Genomic DNA, 19,528 nt, shown 5'->3' with positions numbered 1-19,528 from the left:
TCCTGGCCTCATGATAATTCTGCTCAGGCAGATATCTGTTAAAAACACACACACACACACACACACACACACACACACACAAACACACACATGGCAACATCCTTTGTGTTTCGGTCATGTTCCATGAGATAGATTGACTGCAGTGACCATGTCTATTGGTGTCCTAATGTACTGTAAGACAGTTGTGTTGTTTAGATTAGGTTTGAATTCATATGAATGATTAATATGAGTGTAAGACTGTATTTTACAGTAACATGTTATTTCTTTCCCCTAACAGACAGAGAAGACCAATCTATCCTCTGCACGTTAGTGAACTTACGTTAATTACTGGTCTGTCTGTCTCTGTCTTCTGTCTGTCTCTGTTTGTCTATCTGCCTGTCTAAATGTCTCTGTTTACTGAAGCTGACGTAAGATCAGTTTGTGAGAGAATCCTGTTTGTATCTTGTTATGGCCCAGTCTCTCAATACTAGGAGTATTTTTAGTTTGACCCGAGTCTGTCTGCTGTCTTTTCTTTTATACCCATCCAAAAGAAACACCACTGTTATTGTCTGTATCCTGCACACCTGCTCATGTTTATATAGGAAAACAATTCATTTGTGGCCTGCATTGTTTATCCACTTATATATATCTATTATATGCAAGATGTGTGTGTGTGTGTGTGTGTCTTTTCTGTTACATTGTTATATATGTTGGCGAATGTGTTCATTTGTCCTTGTGTTTATGTGTATCTTCTACACGTGTGTGTGTGTTCCAGAGGAGAGTCAGGAGCAGGAAAGACTGAGAACACCAAGAAGGTCATCCAGTATCTGGCTCACGTGGCCTCATCCCATAAGACTGGAACTCTGGGTAGAAACAAGGACACCTCACAGGTAAACCAGGAAGAGAGAGAGGAGAAAGATCAGAGGAGAGGAGGGGCCAGGTGTGGGGAATGGAGGGTTAGGGGGAGGAAAGAGGGAGAGGAAAGAATAGCTGAGTCAGGGAACAAAGGAAACAGGAAGAGGATGTGACAGGAGAGATGGAGCGGGTGGAAGACGGAGGATAGAATTTGGGCGAGTACTGATTGAGTTGTTTATGGGTTATTGGGTGGTTTATTGTCCTGACTGAGGGAAGATGAGGAGGAAAGAAGGAAAAGAGGAGGGGAAAAAAGAACAGGAGGAGGGGAGGAGTGTTGTAGGGATGACTAATAAGGTGAATGAATTATTGATGTTGAAACTATGGGTTGACTTACACATTGTGTTACTTACTGTTCTTCATGCTGATCAAGTGCTGCTGGAGGAATCATTATAGAGTGACCTCTATAATCATTCCTGTTTCTCTGCTCCTCCCTGTTCTCCCTGCCCTCCCCTCTCACTCCCTCTCTCCTGTTCTCCCTGCCCTCCCCTCTCACTCCCTCTCTCCTGTTATCCCTGCCCTCTACTCTCACTCCCTCTCTCCTGTTCTCTCCTCCCGCTGCTGCCTCTTCTCCTCCCTGTTTTCTACTGTTTCCCTTCTCTTCTTTCTCCTGTCCTTTCCTCCCTCTCTCCCTCCTGCCTCTCTATCCTGCACTCTGTCTTACCCTCTCTCCTCCAACCTCCCTCTCTCTCCTCTCCTCCCTGTCTTCCGTGTGTTCAGACGGAGGGCAGTAGATCTTTGCCCCGGGGCAGTTCTCTGGTGAACAGGGTGAGTGGGCAGTCCTGTTCTGTGTTCACCTCTTTTCCTACACGTTCTTGAGCTGCTTCAGAATTACAACCCTAACCCCTGATAGGTTTCTCTAAAACTGTCAAAGATTTTGTTTGATTTTGTAAGTATTGCATTCTTTGGTCTGTTGTTTTTTTTTTATCCATTTATTTAACCATCCCCTTTTTCTCAATCTCTCAGAGTATGCATTATGTGAGTATAAAATAAAGTATAATAACTTTCACCACCACCATGGGCTTATTCAGGAGGGTAAACACAGATAAATATATAATGTATAGAACTGACAATTTTTTATTGTGTATTAGAGAATAATTTGTTCTACACAATGTTTGCAGCAGAACATTCTCTAGCACGCCTCCCTCCTGAATGAAAGCCCTGCTGTTCTATGGGGTCTGTGGGTGTTTGGCTTTTCTCTGTATGGTTTATCTTCAGCAACACCCAATGGGTGTTAGAATAAGTGGTGGGCGGGTCTATTAATCTCTCTTAATGTCCCGATTGGCTGGATTATAGCTGGTGACCTGTCAGTCATCAAATCATACAGTTGCCCAATGAAATTGCTCTTGTTTGCTGTATCACGGCTGATGTTGATCCCATCCATAGCGGGGAAAGCTTTGGCTTTGGCATTTTCACCGATGATAAACAAAAGCTTGGTCTGAAAATGACCACTAATCTCAAGGAACTAGATAGGCATAATCACATGTAACCTATCTAGTCTGTTTAGATCTGCTAGGCAGGTTGGGGGCGGTGTTTATTGCTTGTTCTCAGACCAGCTGTATACCTCCTCTCCATCCTCCCTTTACAGTGAATCATTTCCTGCCTTACATACCAGCAGCCACACCCATGAATGATGCCCAAAACGGATGGCTTTTCCCATGTAGAATAGTTCACATTGTGGCTGTTGAGGAATTTCAATGCATACCTGTCTGTGTGATTTTCTGTGTATGTGTGTGTGTGTGTGTGTGTGTGAGTGGACTTAGTGCTTTGTCAATCTGCACCGTTCACAGTCTGAGCTTTATTCTCATTCAGAGCTCTGGCCTCCTGCTGTGTTTCTGGTGCTTTGATTGCTGCTTGGCTGTCATTCTTAACCTCCTGCTTTAAACCCCTGCGCCGTAGTTGCCTAGACACCAGAGATACAGCTAATGGTACAACTCCATGCTACAGCCACAGGCACTACACTGCTCACAAAAATGAAGGGAACACCTAAATCACACAATGAAAAATCAAAATCTTTACGGTACGTTGTGTAGTTTGTTGAGGACAAAGTGACGTTACAACAGTCAGTGGAAACCAGTATCACCAACCGACTGAGGGCTGGATTCAAAATCACACCGCAAATCAAAGCAAACAATTGAAATCACAGGCTGTTCCAACTTGTGTGAATTTCATCATGGCAACTCTTAATGTGAATCAGTAGTGTGTATGGCCCCCATGTGCCTGTATGCACTCCCAAACAACGTCTGGGCATGCTTCTGATGAGATGACGAAAGGTGTCCTGAATGATCTCTTCCCAGACCTGGATCAGGGCATCAGTGAGCACCTGGACAGTCTGTGGTGCTACTTGGTGGCGTTTGACTGCACCGACACATAATGTTCCAGAGGTTCTCAATTGGATTCAAGTCTGGGGAACGTGAGGGCCAGTCAATGGCATCAATGCCTTTGTCATCCAGGAACGACCTACATACTCATGATGCTGGGCATTGTCCTGCACCAGGAGGAACCCAGGGCCCACTGCACCAGTGTAATGTGTCTGAGGATTTCATCCCGGTACCGAACTGTGGCCAGGGTACCGTTGGCTAGCACATGGAGTTCTGCACGACCCTCCAAGGATATGCCTCCCCAGACCATCACTGACCCACCGCCATACCGGTCATGCTGAATGATGTTGCAGGCTGCAAAACGTTCACCACAAACGTTCACCTCCAGACTCTTTCACGTCTGTCACATGTGGTCAGTGTGAACCTGCTCTCATCTGTAAAGAGAACAGGGCACCAATGGTGGACCTGCCAATTCTGGTGTTCTCTGGTGAATGCCAGTCAAGCTACATGTTGCTGGACTGTGAGCACTAGAGGATGTCGGGCCCACATGCCACCCTCATGGAGTCTGTTTCTGACAGTTTGGTCATAAATATGGACACTTGTAGCCCGCTGGAGGTCATTGTGTTGGGCTCTGGCAGTGCTCCTCCTGTTCCTCCTCGCACAAAGGAGCAGATACCGGTCTTGCTGCTGGGTTGATGCCCTTTTACGGCTCTGTCCAGCTCTTCTCATGTAACGGCCCATCACCTGGTATCTCCTCCATGCTCTTGAGACTGTACAGGGAGACACAGGAAACCTTCTTCCAACGGCACATATGGATGTGCCATCCTGGATGAGCTGGACTACCTGTGCAACCTGAATGAGCTGCAGGTACCGCCTCACGCTACCAGTGGTGACAAGGACACCAGCAAAACAGTAGAGAGCAGTTGTCTGTGGCCACCACCTGCAAAACCATTCCTTTTTTGGGGGTTGTCTTGTTGTTGCCTCTCCAGTGCGCCTGTTGTCACTTTCATTTACACCAAATGGATGACAATGATTCACAATCACTTATGCTTCCTGACTGGACAGATTAATATCCCTGAAGTTTAATTGACAGGGTGTGTAATACTGGGATGATTACGTGTTCCCTTCATTTGTTTGAGCAGTCTTTATTGGCGCCAATTTGTCAGCCATAGTTAAAGCTCTAGACAGAGTTAGTTTGGCTGTAGTTTTACCCACAGTTGATTGCATCTCTCTTTCTAATGCAGTGGTTCTCAACTGACAACAAATACATGTGAAATAGTACAACTGACACAGCTAGTACATGTGCTCGGTGCTGTTTCAGCTGTATCCAACTTATTTATTTTCTTGCCTTTCCCCTGTCTTGGCAAGGCAACATGTAGACACATTAAATCCAAAGATAATGGATGAGATAAGATTGTTAGATTGCTCAGTGCTAAAGCTAAAGCTTTCTGTAGAAAAACACATGATAGGTATTTTCAGCTCTAGATTTCTCTGGGTTCATCCTGTAAAGATGCTATTGCATTTTGTATCTGAAAACCACTGTGTTCCTGCTTTCTATCATGGGTTTGTGGGAATAGTATTTTAGACGTGCGCTGTACAGTTACTTTTTGATGCCATTCCTGACACTAAAAAAAGCTGATCCCATTCCTGTCCTGTCCTCCAGGGAGAGCTAGAGAGGCAGCTGCTACAGGCCAATCCCATCTTAGAGGCCTTCGGAAACGCCAAAACCGTCAAGAACGACAACTCCTCCAGATTTGTAAGAAAGGCCTTTACCCCTATTTGTCACCAATTGGTCATGTTAACACAAATAGATTTTAAAATGTGATGACAGAGGATGATGGAGGATTGAGGATGCAGTAGTTTAGCAAATCAAATTGAGGAAAGGCCCATTTATTGTCTAGATTTATTTTTAAAAAATGTGCTTTGCAATGTTACATAGTCAACTGCCACATCTCTGCTGATCTCATCTCCCAGGGCAAATTCATCCGTATTAACTTCGACGTGGCTGGATACATTGTCGGTGCCAACATCGAAACCTGTATCCTTCCTCTGCAGTCAGACTCTTTTTCCAAACCTAAATGTTACCTTTGGAGCTCATTAGTATGCTCACTAGTGGGTGACCTCATTGAAGTAGAGGATGCAAAAGTAATTTGAGATTGTGTCTGGGGATCCTGCTATTGAACGCTTCCTTAACCCATGACCTCAGACCTGCTGGAAAAGTCCAGAGCCATCCGCCAGGCCAAAGACGAGAGGACCTTCCACATTTTCTACCAACTCATGTGTGGAGCTTCAGAAGCCACCCGAGGTGACAGGAGGACCAGGGGGAGAGGGGAGGGAGGGACGCGGGTGAAAAGGCAGATCTGTTGAATTTATTATTGAAAAAGGACATTGGATTCAATATGGTGAAGAATGTTAGCGATTCCTGTCTTTTCTCTCTGTGTCTGTCCGTAGCGGATCTTCTCTTGGGCAGTGCTGACCAGTACCGGTTTCTGAGTGGAGGTGCAATCCCTGTTCCAGGCCAGAGTGATGCTGACAACTTCACCCAAACCATGGACTCTATGGCCATCATGGGATTCACTCCAGAGGAGTCTCTGTGTAAGTGTGATGGGGATGGATAGATGAATTAATAGATGAATTAATGAGTACCTGGGGAGGTAGACTGAGCTTCACTCAGAACACGGGAGCAGGAATTTGTTTTTGGTTCAGGAAAATATCTAATAATCAAATTTTTTCCAACTCCCCACTCCCTAAATCTCCTGTCTCTCAATCCCTCTTTATGTCGATCTGGTGATCTTCCCTCCCGCTAGCCATGTTAAAGGTGATCTCAGCCGTGCTCCAGTTTGGTAACATCTCGTTTACGAAGGAGAAGAACCAAGACCAGTGTTCCATGCCAGACGACACGGCCGCCCAGAAACTGTGCCACTTGCTGGGTATCAGTGTGCTAGAATTCTCCCGGGCCATCCTCACCCCCAGGATTAAAGTAGGACGAGAGTACGTCCAGAAGGCCCAGACCAAAGAACAGGTGAGACGAGACAGGCTCACGTGCAAACGAACAATCTGTGTACAAGGCAAATACTTGATGATCAACCAAACCACGGTCCCTCCCTCCCCCATCTCTAGGCTGACTTTGCAGTAGAAGCGTTGGCCAAAGCTACGTATGAGCGTCTGTTCCGTTGGCTAGTGCACAGGATCAACAGAGCGCTGGACCGAAGACAGAGGCAGGGAGCATCCTTTATCGGCATACTGGACATAGCAGGCTTTGAGATCTTCCAGGTGTGTGTAGTGGTGTCCGTGTGTTGACACCTCTTCAGGGTTTCCTCTGAGCTTCACTACGTAAATATCTGACCTCCCCTCTCTCACATGTCGTTCTCTTTCCCCTACACAGTTGAACTCATTTGAGCAGCTGTGCATCAACTACACCAACGAGAAGCTTCAGCAGCTGTTCAACCACACCATGTTCATCCTGGAGCAGGAGGAGTACCAGAGGGAGGGCATCGAGTGGAGCTTCATTGACTTTGGCCTGGACCTGCAGCCCTGCATCGACCTCATTGAGAGACCGGTAAACACATGCTTACCTGGGACCTCTCCCAGAATAAAGGCTTGTTATAATCATGGGTTCAAAAATCCCCAGAATAAAAGCCTGTTATAATCATGGGTTCTAACCTCTCCCAGAATAAAGGTCTGTTATAATCGTGGGTTATAACCTCTCCCAGAATGAAGGCCTGTTATAATCATGGGTTCTAACCTCTCCCAGAATTAAGGCCTGTTATAATCATGGGTTCTAACTTCTCCCAGAATAAAGGCCTGTTATAATCATGGTTCTAATCTCTTCCATAATAAAGGCCTGTTATAATCATAGATTCTAACCTCCCCAGAATAAAAACCTGTTATAATTCTTACCTCTCTCTGTCTTTGTCTCACTGAAGGCCCACCCCCCTGGTGTGCTAGCCCTTTTGGATGAGGAGTGTTGGTTTCCACGGGCGACAGACCGGTCCTTTGTGGACAAGCTGTCTGCCGAGCAGGGGACACATCCTAAATTCTTCAAACCACGTCAAATACGACAAGAGGCAGACTTTGCCATCATACACTATGCAGGAAAGGTAGTCTATCGACCAGTGGATTTCCCTCTTCGTCTCTGCCTCACACCCCCTCTCCCACTATCAGTCCTCCCTCCTTCTGTCTTACTCTGGACACTAGAGCCCTGTCCATCAGCCATTCCACCCATGAAATTCGGATCCTTGCGGAAAAGCTTTTCTAAAACCCTCCTATACATGGTTTTCTTTGTCAGGTGGACTATAAGGCAGATGATTGGCTGGTGAAGAACATGGATCCTCTGAATGACAATGTTGCGTCTCTCCTCCACCAGTCCTCTGATCACTTCATATCTGAGCTCTGGAGAGAGGGTACGACATACAATACACGCACACACACACACACACACACACACACACTACTTGTACCTTCTGTCAAAGTTTACACTGACGTGACACTGAACTAACTGTTTTTCTGACAGGTGAAATCCATCTTTCCCCTTTAGGGTTTTCCTCAAATCAGTAATCAGAAATAATTCAGCAAAACAAACTAACTCCTTTGTCTCTCTCTCTCTCTCCCTCTCTCTCATACTCTTTTATTTAATCTTTGATTGTTAATCTGATAACCCCTCACTGTCTTCATCTGCCTGTTTTCCTTCTCTTCCCTGTTTCTCTGTTTTACTCAACACTTTTCCCTTCCACTATTCTTTCCTGCTTTTCTCGTACTTTCCTTCTCTGTCCACCTCCTCGCCTCCCTCTCTCTTGATTTACCTCACTCTTCTCTTCCTCACCCCCTTTATCCTTCCTCTTTCCCCCCCCCCCCCCCCCCCTCAGATATTCAGACTCTACCCCGTGTATATTTCTTTGACTCCTATGCCACACTGCAGACAAATGGCTCTGACAGTAGGTTTCCTCCTATCTGTTTGTTTCATCCCTTGCTCCACCTTTCCTACACATTCCCCTCTCTGCCTAGTGCCTTGTCGTCTGAATGCTTGTTCCGTGTTGTCTGTCATGTAACATTAGCATTGTGTTAGCTTTCATTCAAGAATTTCTACTCCATTTTTGTTGTTGTTGTTGCCTTGAGCGACAATGCTGTGATGGTGTGGTGATCGTGCATTGTTTTCTGTACATTTCTTCAACATTTTCAGAGAATCTGCTTCATTTCTAGACTGTTACATCGTACTGTGACTGTGCAGACAAAAGACATTCACAGTATGGTGTACTGCATGCTCTCATGTCCTCACCAGGGCTGTGTTCACAATACCTAAACAGTTGCAAGAGGTTTTGCCCAACATATTTCAAAACTGGAATGGTCAAGATAAATTGGACACAAACAATGATGCACTGTTTTGCATTGTGAACGAGCCCTTTATAAATTCATCAATATACCATGTTGTCATATTGGTCATATTAAGAGCCACAGATAAACAGTTTGGCTAATTGTTTTCCAAGCTGGCCCCAATCCCTTTATAACAGCAACATTCTAATGTGCATTCTAACTAGAATGTCCCTAGTACCAACCGGGCCCCCAGTACAAATCTCAAAACTAGTTTGCCAAACTCACTGTGTATGTAGCTCTGGTACCTCCACCATCCACCAATGAGAGCTGTTCTAACTGGGTTGTCCTCTGCTTGTAGTGGAGAGGATTGTGGGGCTGGACCAGGTGTCCAATGACACCAACAGTGGACAGGTCAATTTCGGGCCCGGGTTGAAGACGAAGAAAGGAATGTTCAGGACGGTGGGCCAGCTCTACAAGGAGTCCCTCACCAAGCTGATGGCCACACTGAGGAACACCAACCCCAACTTCCTCCGCTGTATCATCCCCAACCACGAGAAGAAAGTAAGAGATTAGGGAGGAAAGGGGAGGGGGAGAAGAGAATGGAGGGTTGACCTTTCAAAAAAGAAAAGAAAACAACATCGAAACATGAAACCATTTGTCTCTGTCTGTCAGGCTGGCAAGCTGACTCCACATCTGGTTCTGGACCAGCTGAGGTGTAATGGGGTCTTAGAGGGGATCCGTATCTGCAGACAGGGCTTCCCCAACCGCATCCCCTTCCAGGAGTTCAGACAGAGGTAACACTGTTTTTCAAACTTAGGAGAAAGTCTTGGTTTGAAATGGGGGATTTTCATTTTCACATCTTATTCCAATGTGATGTTAAGTCAACAAATACACACTGTCCACTGTAACAACCAGCTCCATTGGTTGTTGTCCCAGTCTTTGACATTATTTGTTTTGAACCAGCTCATCTCTTGCATGGGTTATTCAGACTCGTCCCTAAGCATGTGTGCCAAATTTCATCCAACATATCAGGAGACATGGACATGTGTGTCCGTTGTAATCTTCGTTGTGTAGTTATTACGAATGCTCTTTCATTGTGGGGGACAACTATTCATTAAAAGGAAAACAAAATGTTTTACTTTTAATGTGAATATCCCTAATCACCTCATTGTCTTGACATACTGACCAAAATAAACCATGTGAATGACCTCTCTTAAAAATAACACATTACTATCTTAACATTATTACACAGCGCCCTCAAGGGATTTTGACAACCAAACCCAGTCGACCGAACAGTATACAGTCTGTTACTGTGTGTCTCTCTTTAGGTATGAGATCCTGACCCCTAACGCTATCCCTCGAACGTTCATGGATGGGAAACAGGCCTGTGAACTCATGGTGAGTCGTAATTTACAGCCAGGCCGTACTGAATTACAGCGTTTAGCAAAAGCCACATGTATGGACGTGATGTGAACTGTTTCCAGATAAGTGCATTGGAGCTGGACCGTAACCTGTTCAGAGTGGGGCAGAGTAAAGTGTTCTTCAGGGCTGGCGTCTTAGGGCACCTGGAGGAGGAGAGAGACCTGAAAATCACGGACACCATCATCCGCTTCCAGAGCGCAGCCAGGGGATACCTCGCACGCAAGTGAGTGATAGCGTGGGACTGCGTGGCGTGTGTGGTTACACACGTTGTTTTCTTGTGCGTGTCTGTGTTTGTGTGTTTCGCCTGTGGCTCTGTGCGCGTTGACACTGTCTCTCTACAGGGCCTTCTTGAAAAAGCAGCAGCAGCTGAGCGCTATGAGAGTGATGCAGAGGAACTGTGCTGCCTACCTCAAACTCAGGAACTGGCAATGGTGGAGGCTGTTCACCAAGGTACACACACCTACACGCACGCACACAGAGAGAGACATACGTATTTTCTGTGGCCTAACTCCTGACCTCTGACCCTGCTCCCCCCAGGTCAAACCTCTGTTGCAGGTGACTCGTCAGGATGAGGAGATCCAGGTGAGAGAGGCAGAGCTGAAGAACGCCAAGGACAATCTGTCCCGAGTTGAACAGGACTACAACGAACTGGAGAAAAAACACGCCCAGGTAAAACCCCTTTCCCATCCATCTACATCTCTCTTCACCTGGACAACAAGGTTGATACGACAGCATCAGGGGGTAGAGAGACTTACAGTTAGGTGCGGAAATAATTGGAAGTTTTGTTATTTTGGCAGTTTACCGAAATACATTCAAGTTACAGTTGAATAATGAATATGGGCTTAAAGTCTCTCAGCTTTAATTTGAGGGTATTCACATGCATATTAGAAGAAGCGTTTAGGAATTACAGCTCTTTAATATGTAGCCCCCTCTTTATAGAGGACCCAAAATAATTGGACAATTGACTCAAAAGCTGTTTCATGGTCAGGTGTGGGCTATTCCTTCGTTATTTCTTAATCAATTAACCAGGTAAAAGGTCTGGAGTTGATTCCAGGTGTGGCATTCGCATTTGGATGCTGTTGCTGTGAACCCACAATATGCGGTCAAAGGAGCTCTCAATGCAAATGAAACAAGCCATCTTTAGGCTGCAAAAAAAATCCTTCAGAGATATAGCAGGAACATTAGGAGTGGCCAAATCAACTGTTTGGTACATTCTGAGAAAAAAAAGAATGCACTGGTGAGCTCTGCAACACAAAAAGGCCTGGACATCCACAGAAGACAACAGTGGTGGATGATGAAAAACCCCTTCACAACATCCAGCCAAGTGAAGAACACTCTCCAGGATGTAGGCATATCATTATCCAAGTCTGCCATAAAGAGAAGACTTGACAAGAGCAAATACAGAGGGTTTACCACAATGTGCAAACCATTCATAAGCCTCAAGAATGGAAAGGCCATATTAGACTTTGCCCTATAAACATCTAAAAAAGCCAGCCCAGTTCTGGAACAGCACTCTTTGGACAGATTAAACTAAGATCAACCTGTACCAAAATGATGGGAAGAATGAAGTATGGAGAAAGCTTGGAACGGCTCATGATCTGAAGCGTACCACATCATCTGTAAAACATGGTGGAGGCAGTGTGATGGCATGGGCATGCATGGCTTCCAATGGCATTGAGTCATTGGTGTTTTTTGATGTGACAGAAGACAGAAGCAGCCGGATGAATTCAGAAATGTATAGGAATATATTGTCTGCTCAGATTCAGCCAATTTCAGTGAAGTTATTTGAATGGCACTTAACTTTGCAGATGGACAATGACCCAAAACATACTGTGAAAGCAACACAGGAGTTTTTTAAGGCAAAGAAGTGGACTATTCTGCAATGGCTGAGTCAATCACCTGATCCCAACTCGATCGAGCATGCATTTCACTTGCTGAAGACAAAACTTAAGGCAGAAAGACTCACGAACAAACAACAACTGAAGACAGCTGCAGTAAAGGCCTGTCAAAGCATCACAAAGGAGGAAAATCAGCATTTGGTATTAAAAATGAACATTTTATTTATGATTGTGTTCATTTGTCCAATTTCATTTGAGCCCCTGATATATGAGGACTGTGTATGAAAATGGTTGCAATTCCTAAAAGTTTCATCCAATATTTTTGTTCGACCCCTTGGATTAAAGCTGAAGGTCTGCACTTCAATGGCATCTCGGTTGTTTAATTTCAAATCCATTGTGGTGGTGTAGAGTCAAATTTATGAAACTTGTGTCAGTGTCCAAATATTTCCGGACCTAACTGTATCTCCGTCTCCTGTCATCCCTGTACATAGCAAATGTCTCTCCTCATCCGTGTACATAGCTAATGTCCCCCCTCATCCCTGTACGTAGCTAATGTCTCCCCTCATCCCTGTACATAGCTAATGTCTCTCCTCATCCCTGTACATAGCTAAGGTCCCCCCTCATCCCTGTACATAGCTAATATCTCCTCTCATCCCTGTACATAGCTAATGTCTCTCCTCATCCCTGCTCATAGCTAATGTCCCCCCTCATCCCTGTACATAGCTCTTGTCTCCCCTCATCCCTGTACATAGCTAATGTTTCTCCTCATCCCTGTACATAGCTAATGTCCCCCCTCATCCCTGTACATAGCTCTTGTCTCTCCTCATCCCTGTACATAGCTAATGTCTCCTCTCATCCCTGTACATAGCTAATGTCCCCCCTCATCCCTGTACATAGCTCTTGTCTCTCCTCATCCCTGTACATAGCTAATGTCCCCCCTCATCCCTGTACATAGCTAATGTCCCCCCTCATCCCTGTACATAGCTAATGGAGGAAAAGGCGGTGCTGACTGACCAGCTGCAGGCAGAGGCAGAGCTTTTTGCCGAGGCGGAGGAGATGAGGGCCAGACTGGCCAGTAGAAAGCAGGAGCTGGAGGAGATACTGGGGGAGCTGGAGGGTCGATTAGAGGAGGAGGAGGAGAGGGCCGTTCAGTTGACCAATGAGAAGAAGAAGATGCAGCAGCATGTGACGGTACAGTATGGTGGAGGAGAGAGGAGAGAAGACGACAACAGGATTGTTTTGTAACTAACTTTGGAGATTCTATTGAATAACAGTCACTCAGCAGGTTCTCTAATGTTCTGAAACTGCATCCCTGTCTTCCCCTCTCTCCCCTGTCTTCCCCACTCTCCCCTGTCTTCCCCTCTCTCCCCTGTCTTCCCCACTCTGCCCTGTCTTCCCCACTCTCCCCTGTCTTCCCCTCTCTCCCCTGTCTTCCCCACTCTCCCCTGTCTTCCCCACTCTCCCCTGTCTTCCCCTCTCTCCCCTGTCTTCCCCACTCTCCCCTGTCTTCCCCTCTCTGCCCTGTCTTCCCCTCTCTCCTCATCTGTCTTGCCCTCTCTCCCCCTCTGTCATCATCTCTCACCCTCTCTTTTCCCCCTCTCACTCCCTCAGGATCTAGAAGAACAGTTGGAGGAGGAGGAGTCGGCTAGACAGCGCCTCCTGTTGGAGAAGGTTACCCTGGAGACCAAAGTCAAGAGCTTGGAAACAGAGATGCTGAACACTGTAGAACAGAGAGACCGCCTGAGCAAGGTAACCAGACTCTACAGTATTAACTCTAGCCCTAGACCTTCCCTCCACACGCCTATGTTCAACAATACATGGTTAAAACCATAGTTATCTATAGTTGAAACAACGTGTAAATGGCATGCAATATTAAAAAAGACCTGCCGAGATGTTCGAATATACAGGATTGTGATTTAAAACGTGACCTGTGGAACTGAAGTGCTTTTTAGAATGATGACAGAATCTGCTTAGTTTCTCCATGTTAATTCGGTCTCGTAGGAGAAGAAGCAGCTAGAGGAAAGGTTGAGTGAGGTAACAGACTCACTGACTGAGGAAGAGGAGAAGACCAAGAGCCTCAACAAGCTGAAGAACAAACAGGAAGCTGTCATCGCTGATCTGGAGGGTAAAGCTTGTTTCAAACTAGTGGCATTGCATATTTAACTTCGTTACACATAATTCAGAATTTTCAGGAACATTATTTCCTTTTCTTCCCCCGCCTCCTGTAGAGCGGTTGAAGCGTGAGGAGCAGGTTCGTCTGGAACAAGAGAAGTGGAGGAGGAGGATGGAAGGAGAGGCCCAGGAGGCCCAGGAGCAGCTCTCTGACCTGGGTCTTCTGGCTGCTGAACTTAGGGGCACCCTGGCTCAGAGAGAAAAGGATATCACATCCCTCCAGGGGAGGTAATAGGAATATACATGTACACCATCTGATGAGTGGGAGGAATAACGGCATCATTTGTATAATGTTGACACTCCTCACCCTCTCTCACCTGTCCTCCTGTCTCCCAGGTTGGAGGAGGAGGGTTCCCGAAGGACTGAGGCTCAGAGGAGTCTGAGAGAGGCCATGTCCCAGGTGTCAGAGCTCAAGGAGGAGGTGGAGAATGAACGAGGGATGAGGGAGAGGGCAGAGAAACAGAGGAGAGACCTGGGGGAGGAGCTGGAGGCCCTGAGGACGGAGCTAGAGGACACCCTGGACACCACGGCAGCCCAGCAGGAGCTCAGGTCCCGCAGGGAGGCGGAGTTGGGGGAGCTCCAGAGGTGTGTTGAGGAGGAGACCAGGCGCCACGAGGCGCAGCTCTCGGAGCTCAGAGTCAAACACTGCGCTGCCATAGACAACCTGCAGGAACAACTGGATAACAGTAAGCGGGTGAGTCACGCACACACATACACACACACACATATAATGTGTACTATGTAACGACCATCTGTATGTGCTATTATTTCCACAGTCAAATGTTTGCATTGTGAAATCTCTCTCTGTAAACTGGTCACTGACAGTTCTATAATGTATGGATTTGTATGTTTCCGTACAGTACAAAGAAAAGTATTTGTCTGTAATTCCTTTTCTTCTTGTTGTATATGCACTGTATCAAAGCACTGCATGGTGTAATTGTCTGGGTCCTGTTGGCAGGCCCGTCAGTCCCTGGAGAAGGCCAAGGTCGTTTTAGAGGAGGAGCGGGGGAGTCTGACCTCGGAGCTTAAGGCCCTGCAGGGAGGGCGCATGGAGAGCGAGAGGGGCCGCAAGAGGGCTGAGAGCCAAGTCCAGGAGCTGACCACACGCCTGGCTCAGGCCGACAGGGAGAGGGAGGAGAGAGACGACAGGCTGCACAAGCTACAGTCAGAGATTGAGACCCTCTCCAGTTCTCTCGCCACCTCTGATTCCAAATGCCTCCGTTTAAACAAGGACGTCAGCAGCCTGGAGAGCCAGCTACACGACGCTCAGGTAAACACACACAAACAAACACAGACACACACACAGACACTCACACAGCCAGCTCCAGTCAACACATTTCCATGGTGATGTACTTCCAGGAGCTACTGCAGGATGAGACTCGTCAGAAGCTGGCTCTCGGCTCCAGGGTTAGGGCTCTGGAGGAGGAGAGGAATGGACTGATGGAGAGAGTGGAGGAGGAGGAGGAGAGAGCCAAAGAGCTCTGCAGGCAGATACAGACGCTCACTCAGCAGGTAACAATCCCTGTGGATCACAATAGAAAACATGTTGAGTTGTTTCTCCAGCAGGGCCTCCCTCCCATTTCTCACCATCCCTCCCTCTCTAGCTGGCTGAGTTGCGGAAGCAGACAGAGGAGGTGAATGTGGCAGTGGAGGCAGGAGAGGAGACACGCAGAAAACTACAAAGAGACCTGGACCAGGCAGTCCAGAGGGAGCGTCAGAAGGAGGAGGAGAAAGAGCGAGTGGAGCGTCAGAGGGAACGGTTGAGGGAGGAGATTGAGGACATGACCCTGGCGCTTCAGAGAGAGAGACAGAACTGCACTGCCCTGGAAAAGAGGCAGAAGAAGTTTGACCAGGTCAGAGTTCAGGGGTCAGAGATTAGAGATGGGCCCATCACATTTCTTATGTGTGGTGTCGTAACCATACTTCCATTTGCCCCCTTCAGTGCCTGGCAGAAGAGAAGGCGGTGAGTGCCCGGCTGGCAGAGGAGAGGGACAGGGCTGAGGCAGACAGCAGAGAGAAGGAGACACGCTCCCTGGCCCTGGCACGAGCCCTGCAGGTACTACTGCAGTGACCACACTGTATTATCCAGTTAGCACGAGCCCTGCAGGTACTACTGCAGTGACCACACTGTATTATCCAGTTAGCACGAGCCCTGCAGGTACTACTGCAGTGACCACACTGTATTATCCAGTTAGCACGAGCCTTGCAGGTACTACTGCAGTGACCACACTGTATTATCCAGTTAGCACGAGCCCTGCAGGTACTACTGCAATGACCATACTGTATTATCCAGTTAGCACGAGCCCTGCAGGTACTACTGCAGTGACCATACTGTATTATCCAGTTAGCACGAGCCCTGCAGGTACTATTGCAGTGACCACACTGTATTATCCAGTTAGCACGAGCCATGCAGGTACCTCTGCAATGACCACACTGTATTATCTAGTTAGCACGAGCCCTGCAGGTACTACTGCAATGACCACACTGTATTATCCAGTTAGCACGAGCCCTGCAGGTACTACTGCAGTGACCACACTGTATTATCCAGTTAGCACGAGCCCTGCAGGTCCCACTGCAATGACCACACTGTATTATCCAATTAGCCACAGCAAGTCATTTTCCTGTTGATCTAGGTGTTATCTTGTTACTCATTTATTATCCCATGCACAACTGCAGGAGGCCCAAGATCAGAGGGACGAGCTGGAGAGATCCAACAAGCAACTCCGCATAGACATGGAACAGCTGGTCAATCAACAGGATGACGTGGGAAAGAATGTACGTGTGTGTGTGTGTGTGTGTGTGTTTCATCTTATCTCACACAGTCTGGCAGAGCAAAAGATTGCAGTGCAGTGAGAACACAGCAGGGACACATACCAGATGGTGTGTCCCTCTGCCATAATCAACATATATCAACACACATGTGCTAGACTATTACTGTTATGAAAGAGAACAGTGGAGGTGGGAGAAAGACCAGAGAGCACCACAGCAGCACCTCCCTCTCTCTGGTCAAATGATCATGGAGGTGGGAGAAAGACCAGAGAGCACTAAAGCAGCACCTCCCTCTCTCTAGTCAAATGATCATGGAGGTGGGAGAAAGACCAGAGAGCACTAAAGCAGCACCTCCCTCTCTCTGGTCAAATGATCATGGAGGTGGGAGAAAGACCAGAGAGCACTAAAGCAGCACCTCCCTCTCTCTGGTCAAATGATCATGGAGGTGGGAGAAAGACCAGAGAGCACTAAAGCAGCACCTCCCTCTCTCTGGTCAAATGATCATGGAGGTGGGAGAAAGACCAGAGAGCACTAAAGCAGCACCTCCCTCTCTCTGGTCAAATGTCATTAATCATATGTGACACTGAACTGGTCTTGTGTTAAATCTGAATTTTTCTCCTTTATTTCTATGTGCTTTGTTGGCTTGCACAGTCTACTCTTTCTTTATCATCCATTATATGGATATAATGGCCTGAGAGAGTTCTATCTCAGAAAGTTGTAAGTGAATAACGTCCATAAAAAATCCAGTTGCTTATATTAATACAAATAGAGAGAGAAGAAGGAATTGTAAAATATATTAATAGAAGAGTAAGTTTAAAGCAAACCTGGACATTTTCTGCTTTAGGCTGTTTGTAAAAGTAAAAGTTTTTACTATGGCTAGGTTTTTGTAAAAGTTAGGCTAATATAACTGACCTTTGTCATTTTGTATAGGCTATAACATTATACATTGCCTTACCAACAGTACAACAAGTCTGTCTTAAAACTACAACAGTTATGTGGCTTGGGGTAGTTTGGATCTGGCCTACTGCTCTTCCCTCAGAAGAACTCCTCTGTCGTTTGCCACTTTCCTTGTCTAGTAAAGCACAGAATGCTGAAAAAATATACCTTTATAGTGAAACCAAAGCTCTTTTATTGGGCCTACTTGTTTTGAAAATGTTTTATATAACATAAATATCCTACATAATTATTCCAGTTATCTAAAGATATGGACTACATTTGCACTGTATGTTTTTGTTAACAGTTTTTAACCAATATGCATGACTATAGTCCTTTATTCTGGGCTATTTCTGCAAATGGACCTCTTCTTGAATATGGTCCTTTCTTACCAGCTATGGACCGGCTATCTCCAAATCCCATGGCCGTAGTTACGTAAGCCCACGTTTCTCTCCTGCGTCAGGTGCATGAGCTGGAGCGTTCCCGGCGGGCCCTGGAAACAGAGGCAGAGTCCCTCCGCTCTCAAACCCAGGAGTTGGAGGAGGAGCTGGGGGAGGCGGAGAACTCCAGGCTGAGGCTGGAAGTCACGCTGCAGGCCCTCAGGGCCCAGTTTGAGAGGGAGATCAGCACCAAGGAGGAAAAGGGGGAGGAGAAGAGGAGGTCTCTCAACAAACAGGTCAGAAGACAGAAAGAAAAGTGCATTGAACTTCAGTATAAAGAGCCTGTTATTAATTTTAATTATATACTGAAGTTCTGTCTTATTTGTGTTCCCTCTCTCCATCCCTCTTCCAATCAGGTCAGGGAGTTGGAGGCCCAGCTAGAGGAGGAGAGGAGTCAGCGCTCGCAGGCCATGTCTGTTAAGAAGCAGCTGGAGGCGGAGCTACAGGAGGCAGAGGCCCAGGTGGAGACAGCCAATCGTGGCAGGGAGGAGGGACTTAGGCAGCTACGGAGACTGCAGGTAAGATTTTTTTCTTTCTTATGCTCCTTGTTTGGGCTGAGGTTAGATGATGTGCAGGTTGTCCTATATACTTTAAACCATATTTTCTACAAAGGCAACTGTAATAGTCCCAGCACAAAGACTTGTGGAACACCACATTTAACCCCTCTGTCTCTTTCCCTCAGGCTCAGATGAAGGAGGTGCTTCGTGAGCTTGATGAGTCCAAGCTGGCACGTGACGAGGTGGTTGCCCAATCAAAAGACACAGAGAAACGCCTACAGACCCTAGAGGCGGAGTTACTGCAGCTTACAGAGGTGTGTGTCTGCTGTCTTTGTGTGTGTGAAGACACAACCTCAATTGCATATTGGGAAGAATGTTTTTTTAGATGTTTTTTATACAGATGGTCAACATGATCGGTTGAAGCATTCACTGTCTTTATGTGTGTGTCTGCATGTTTAGGATCTATCAGTGTCTGAGAGGATGAGAAGACAGGCCCAGCAAGAGAGAGATGAGATGGCTGATGAAATCATCAACACCTCCACTGGGAAGTCAGTATCTGTCTTTCTGATCTATATGTGGGTGTGTGTGTGTGGGTGTTTTACTAACCTTGGGCATATCAAAAATAGGTTCAGGGTGCAGGAAGATAGGATTTTCAATGGGAATAACTGTTTGTGTCCTCACAAGGATAGAGATTCCTACAGTGTGTGCCTGTGCTCATGTGTATGTGAGTGTGCGTGCGAATTACTGTGTATTATGCGTGTGTATCATGGTAATTGTGTGTGTGTGTGTATTACTGTGTATTATGCGTGTGTATCATGGTAATTGTGTGTGTGTGTGTATTACTGTGTATTATGTGTGTGTGTCTGTGTGTTACTGTGTATTATGCGTGTGTATCATGGTAATTGTGTGTGTGTGTGTGTATTACTTGGTATTAT

The 19,528-nt window shown here is 46.5% G+C and overlaps 1 protein-coding gene across 5 annotated transcripts in view; it reads left to right on the top strand.

The window, feature by feature from the left end:
• The window catches only part of myh14 (myosin, heavy chain 14, non-muscle), a 35,192-nt gene that overhangs the window by 11,981 nt on the left and 3,683 nt on the right, over positions 1 to 19,528 (top strand). For 2 of the 5 annotated variants that reach the window (XM_020041159.2, XM_013139374.3), the window contains exons 5-38: positions 278 to 305; positions 755 to 869; positions 1,612 to 1,659; positions 1,858 to 1,869; positions 4,876 to 4,968; positions 5,187 to 5,250; positions 5,419 to 5,517; positions 5,664 to 5,807; positions 6,020 to 6,234; positions 6,333 to 6,485; positions 6,598 to 6,771; positions 7,139 to 7,312; positions 7,501 to 7,615; positions 8,078 to 8,146; positions 8,881 to 9,083; positions 9,195 to 9,316; positions 9,851 to 9,920; positions 10,007 to 10,167; positions 10,286 to 10,394; positions 10,482 to 10,613; positions 12,767 to 12,973; positions 13,394 to 13,531; positions 13,784 to 13,907; positions 14,011 to 14,182; positions 14,291 to 14,648; positions 14,913 to 15,224; positions 15,314 to 15,466; positions 15,559 to 15,807; positions 15,897 to 16,010; positions 16,631 to 16,729; positions 18,120 to 18,332; positions 18,453 to 18,614; positions 18,779 to 18,907; positions 19,053 to 19,141. In XM_020041159.2, coding sequence (XP_019896718.2) covers positions 278 to 305; positions 755 to 869; positions 1,612 to 1,659; positions 1,858 to 1,869; positions 4,876 to 4,968; positions 5,187 to 5,250; positions 5,419 to 5,517; positions 5,664 to 5,807; positions 6,020 to 6,234; positions 6,333 to 6,485; positions 6,598 to 6,771; positions 7,139 to 7,312; positions 7,501 to 7,615; positions 8,078 to 8,146; positions 8,881 to 9,083; positions 9,195 to 9,316; positions 9,851 to 9,920; positions 10,007 to 10,167; positions 10,286 to 10,394; positions 10,482 to 10,613; positions 12,767 to 12,973; positions 13,394 to 13,531; positions 13,784 to 13,907; positions 14,011 to 14,182; positions 14,291 to 14,648; positions 14,913 to 15,224; positions 15,314 to 15,466; positions 15,559 to 15,807; positions 15,897 to 16,010; positions 16,631 to 16,729; positions 18,120 to 18,332; positions 18,453 to 18,614; positions 18,779 to 18,907; positions 19,053 to 19,141 — 4,819 coding nt within the window. The remainder of the gene's footprint in view (positions 1 to 277; positions 306 to 754; positions 870 to 1,611; positions 1,660 to 1,857; positions 1,870 to 4,875; positions 4,969 to 5,186; positions 5,251 to 5,418; positions 5,518 to 5,663; positions 5,808 to 6,019; positions 6,235 to 6,332; positions 6,486 to 6,597; positions 6,772 to 7,138; positions 7,313 to 7,500; positions 7,616 to 8,077; positions 8,147 to 8,880; positions 9,084 to 9,194; positions 9,317 to 9,850; positions 9,921 to 10,006; positions 10,168 to 10,285; positions 10,395 to 10,481; positions 10,614 to 12,766; positions 12,974 to 13,393; positions 13,532 to 13,783; positions 13,908 to 14,010; positions 14,183 to 14,290; positions 14,649 to 14,912; positions 15,225 to 15,313; positions 15,467 to 15,558; positions 15,808 to 15,896; positions 16,011 to 16,630; positions 16,730 to 18,119; positions 18,333 to 18,452; positions 18,615 to 18,778; positions 18,908 to 19,052; positions 19,142 to 19,528) is intronic. The other 3 variants (XM_020041160.2, XM_020041158.2, XM_013139375.4) reach the window with 3 other exon arrangements.

Source organism: Esox lucius, chromosome 20 (genome assembly GCF_011004845.1).
Source record: "Esox lucius isolate fEsoLuc1 chromosome 20, fEsoLuc1.pri, whole genome shotgun sequence".
NCBI lineage: Eukaryota > Metazoa > Chordata > Actinopteri > Esociformes > Esocidae > Esox > Esox lucius.
The sequence above is the reverse complement of the archived record's forward strand: the minus strand, read 5'-3'. Positions and strand labels throughout refer to the sequence as shown.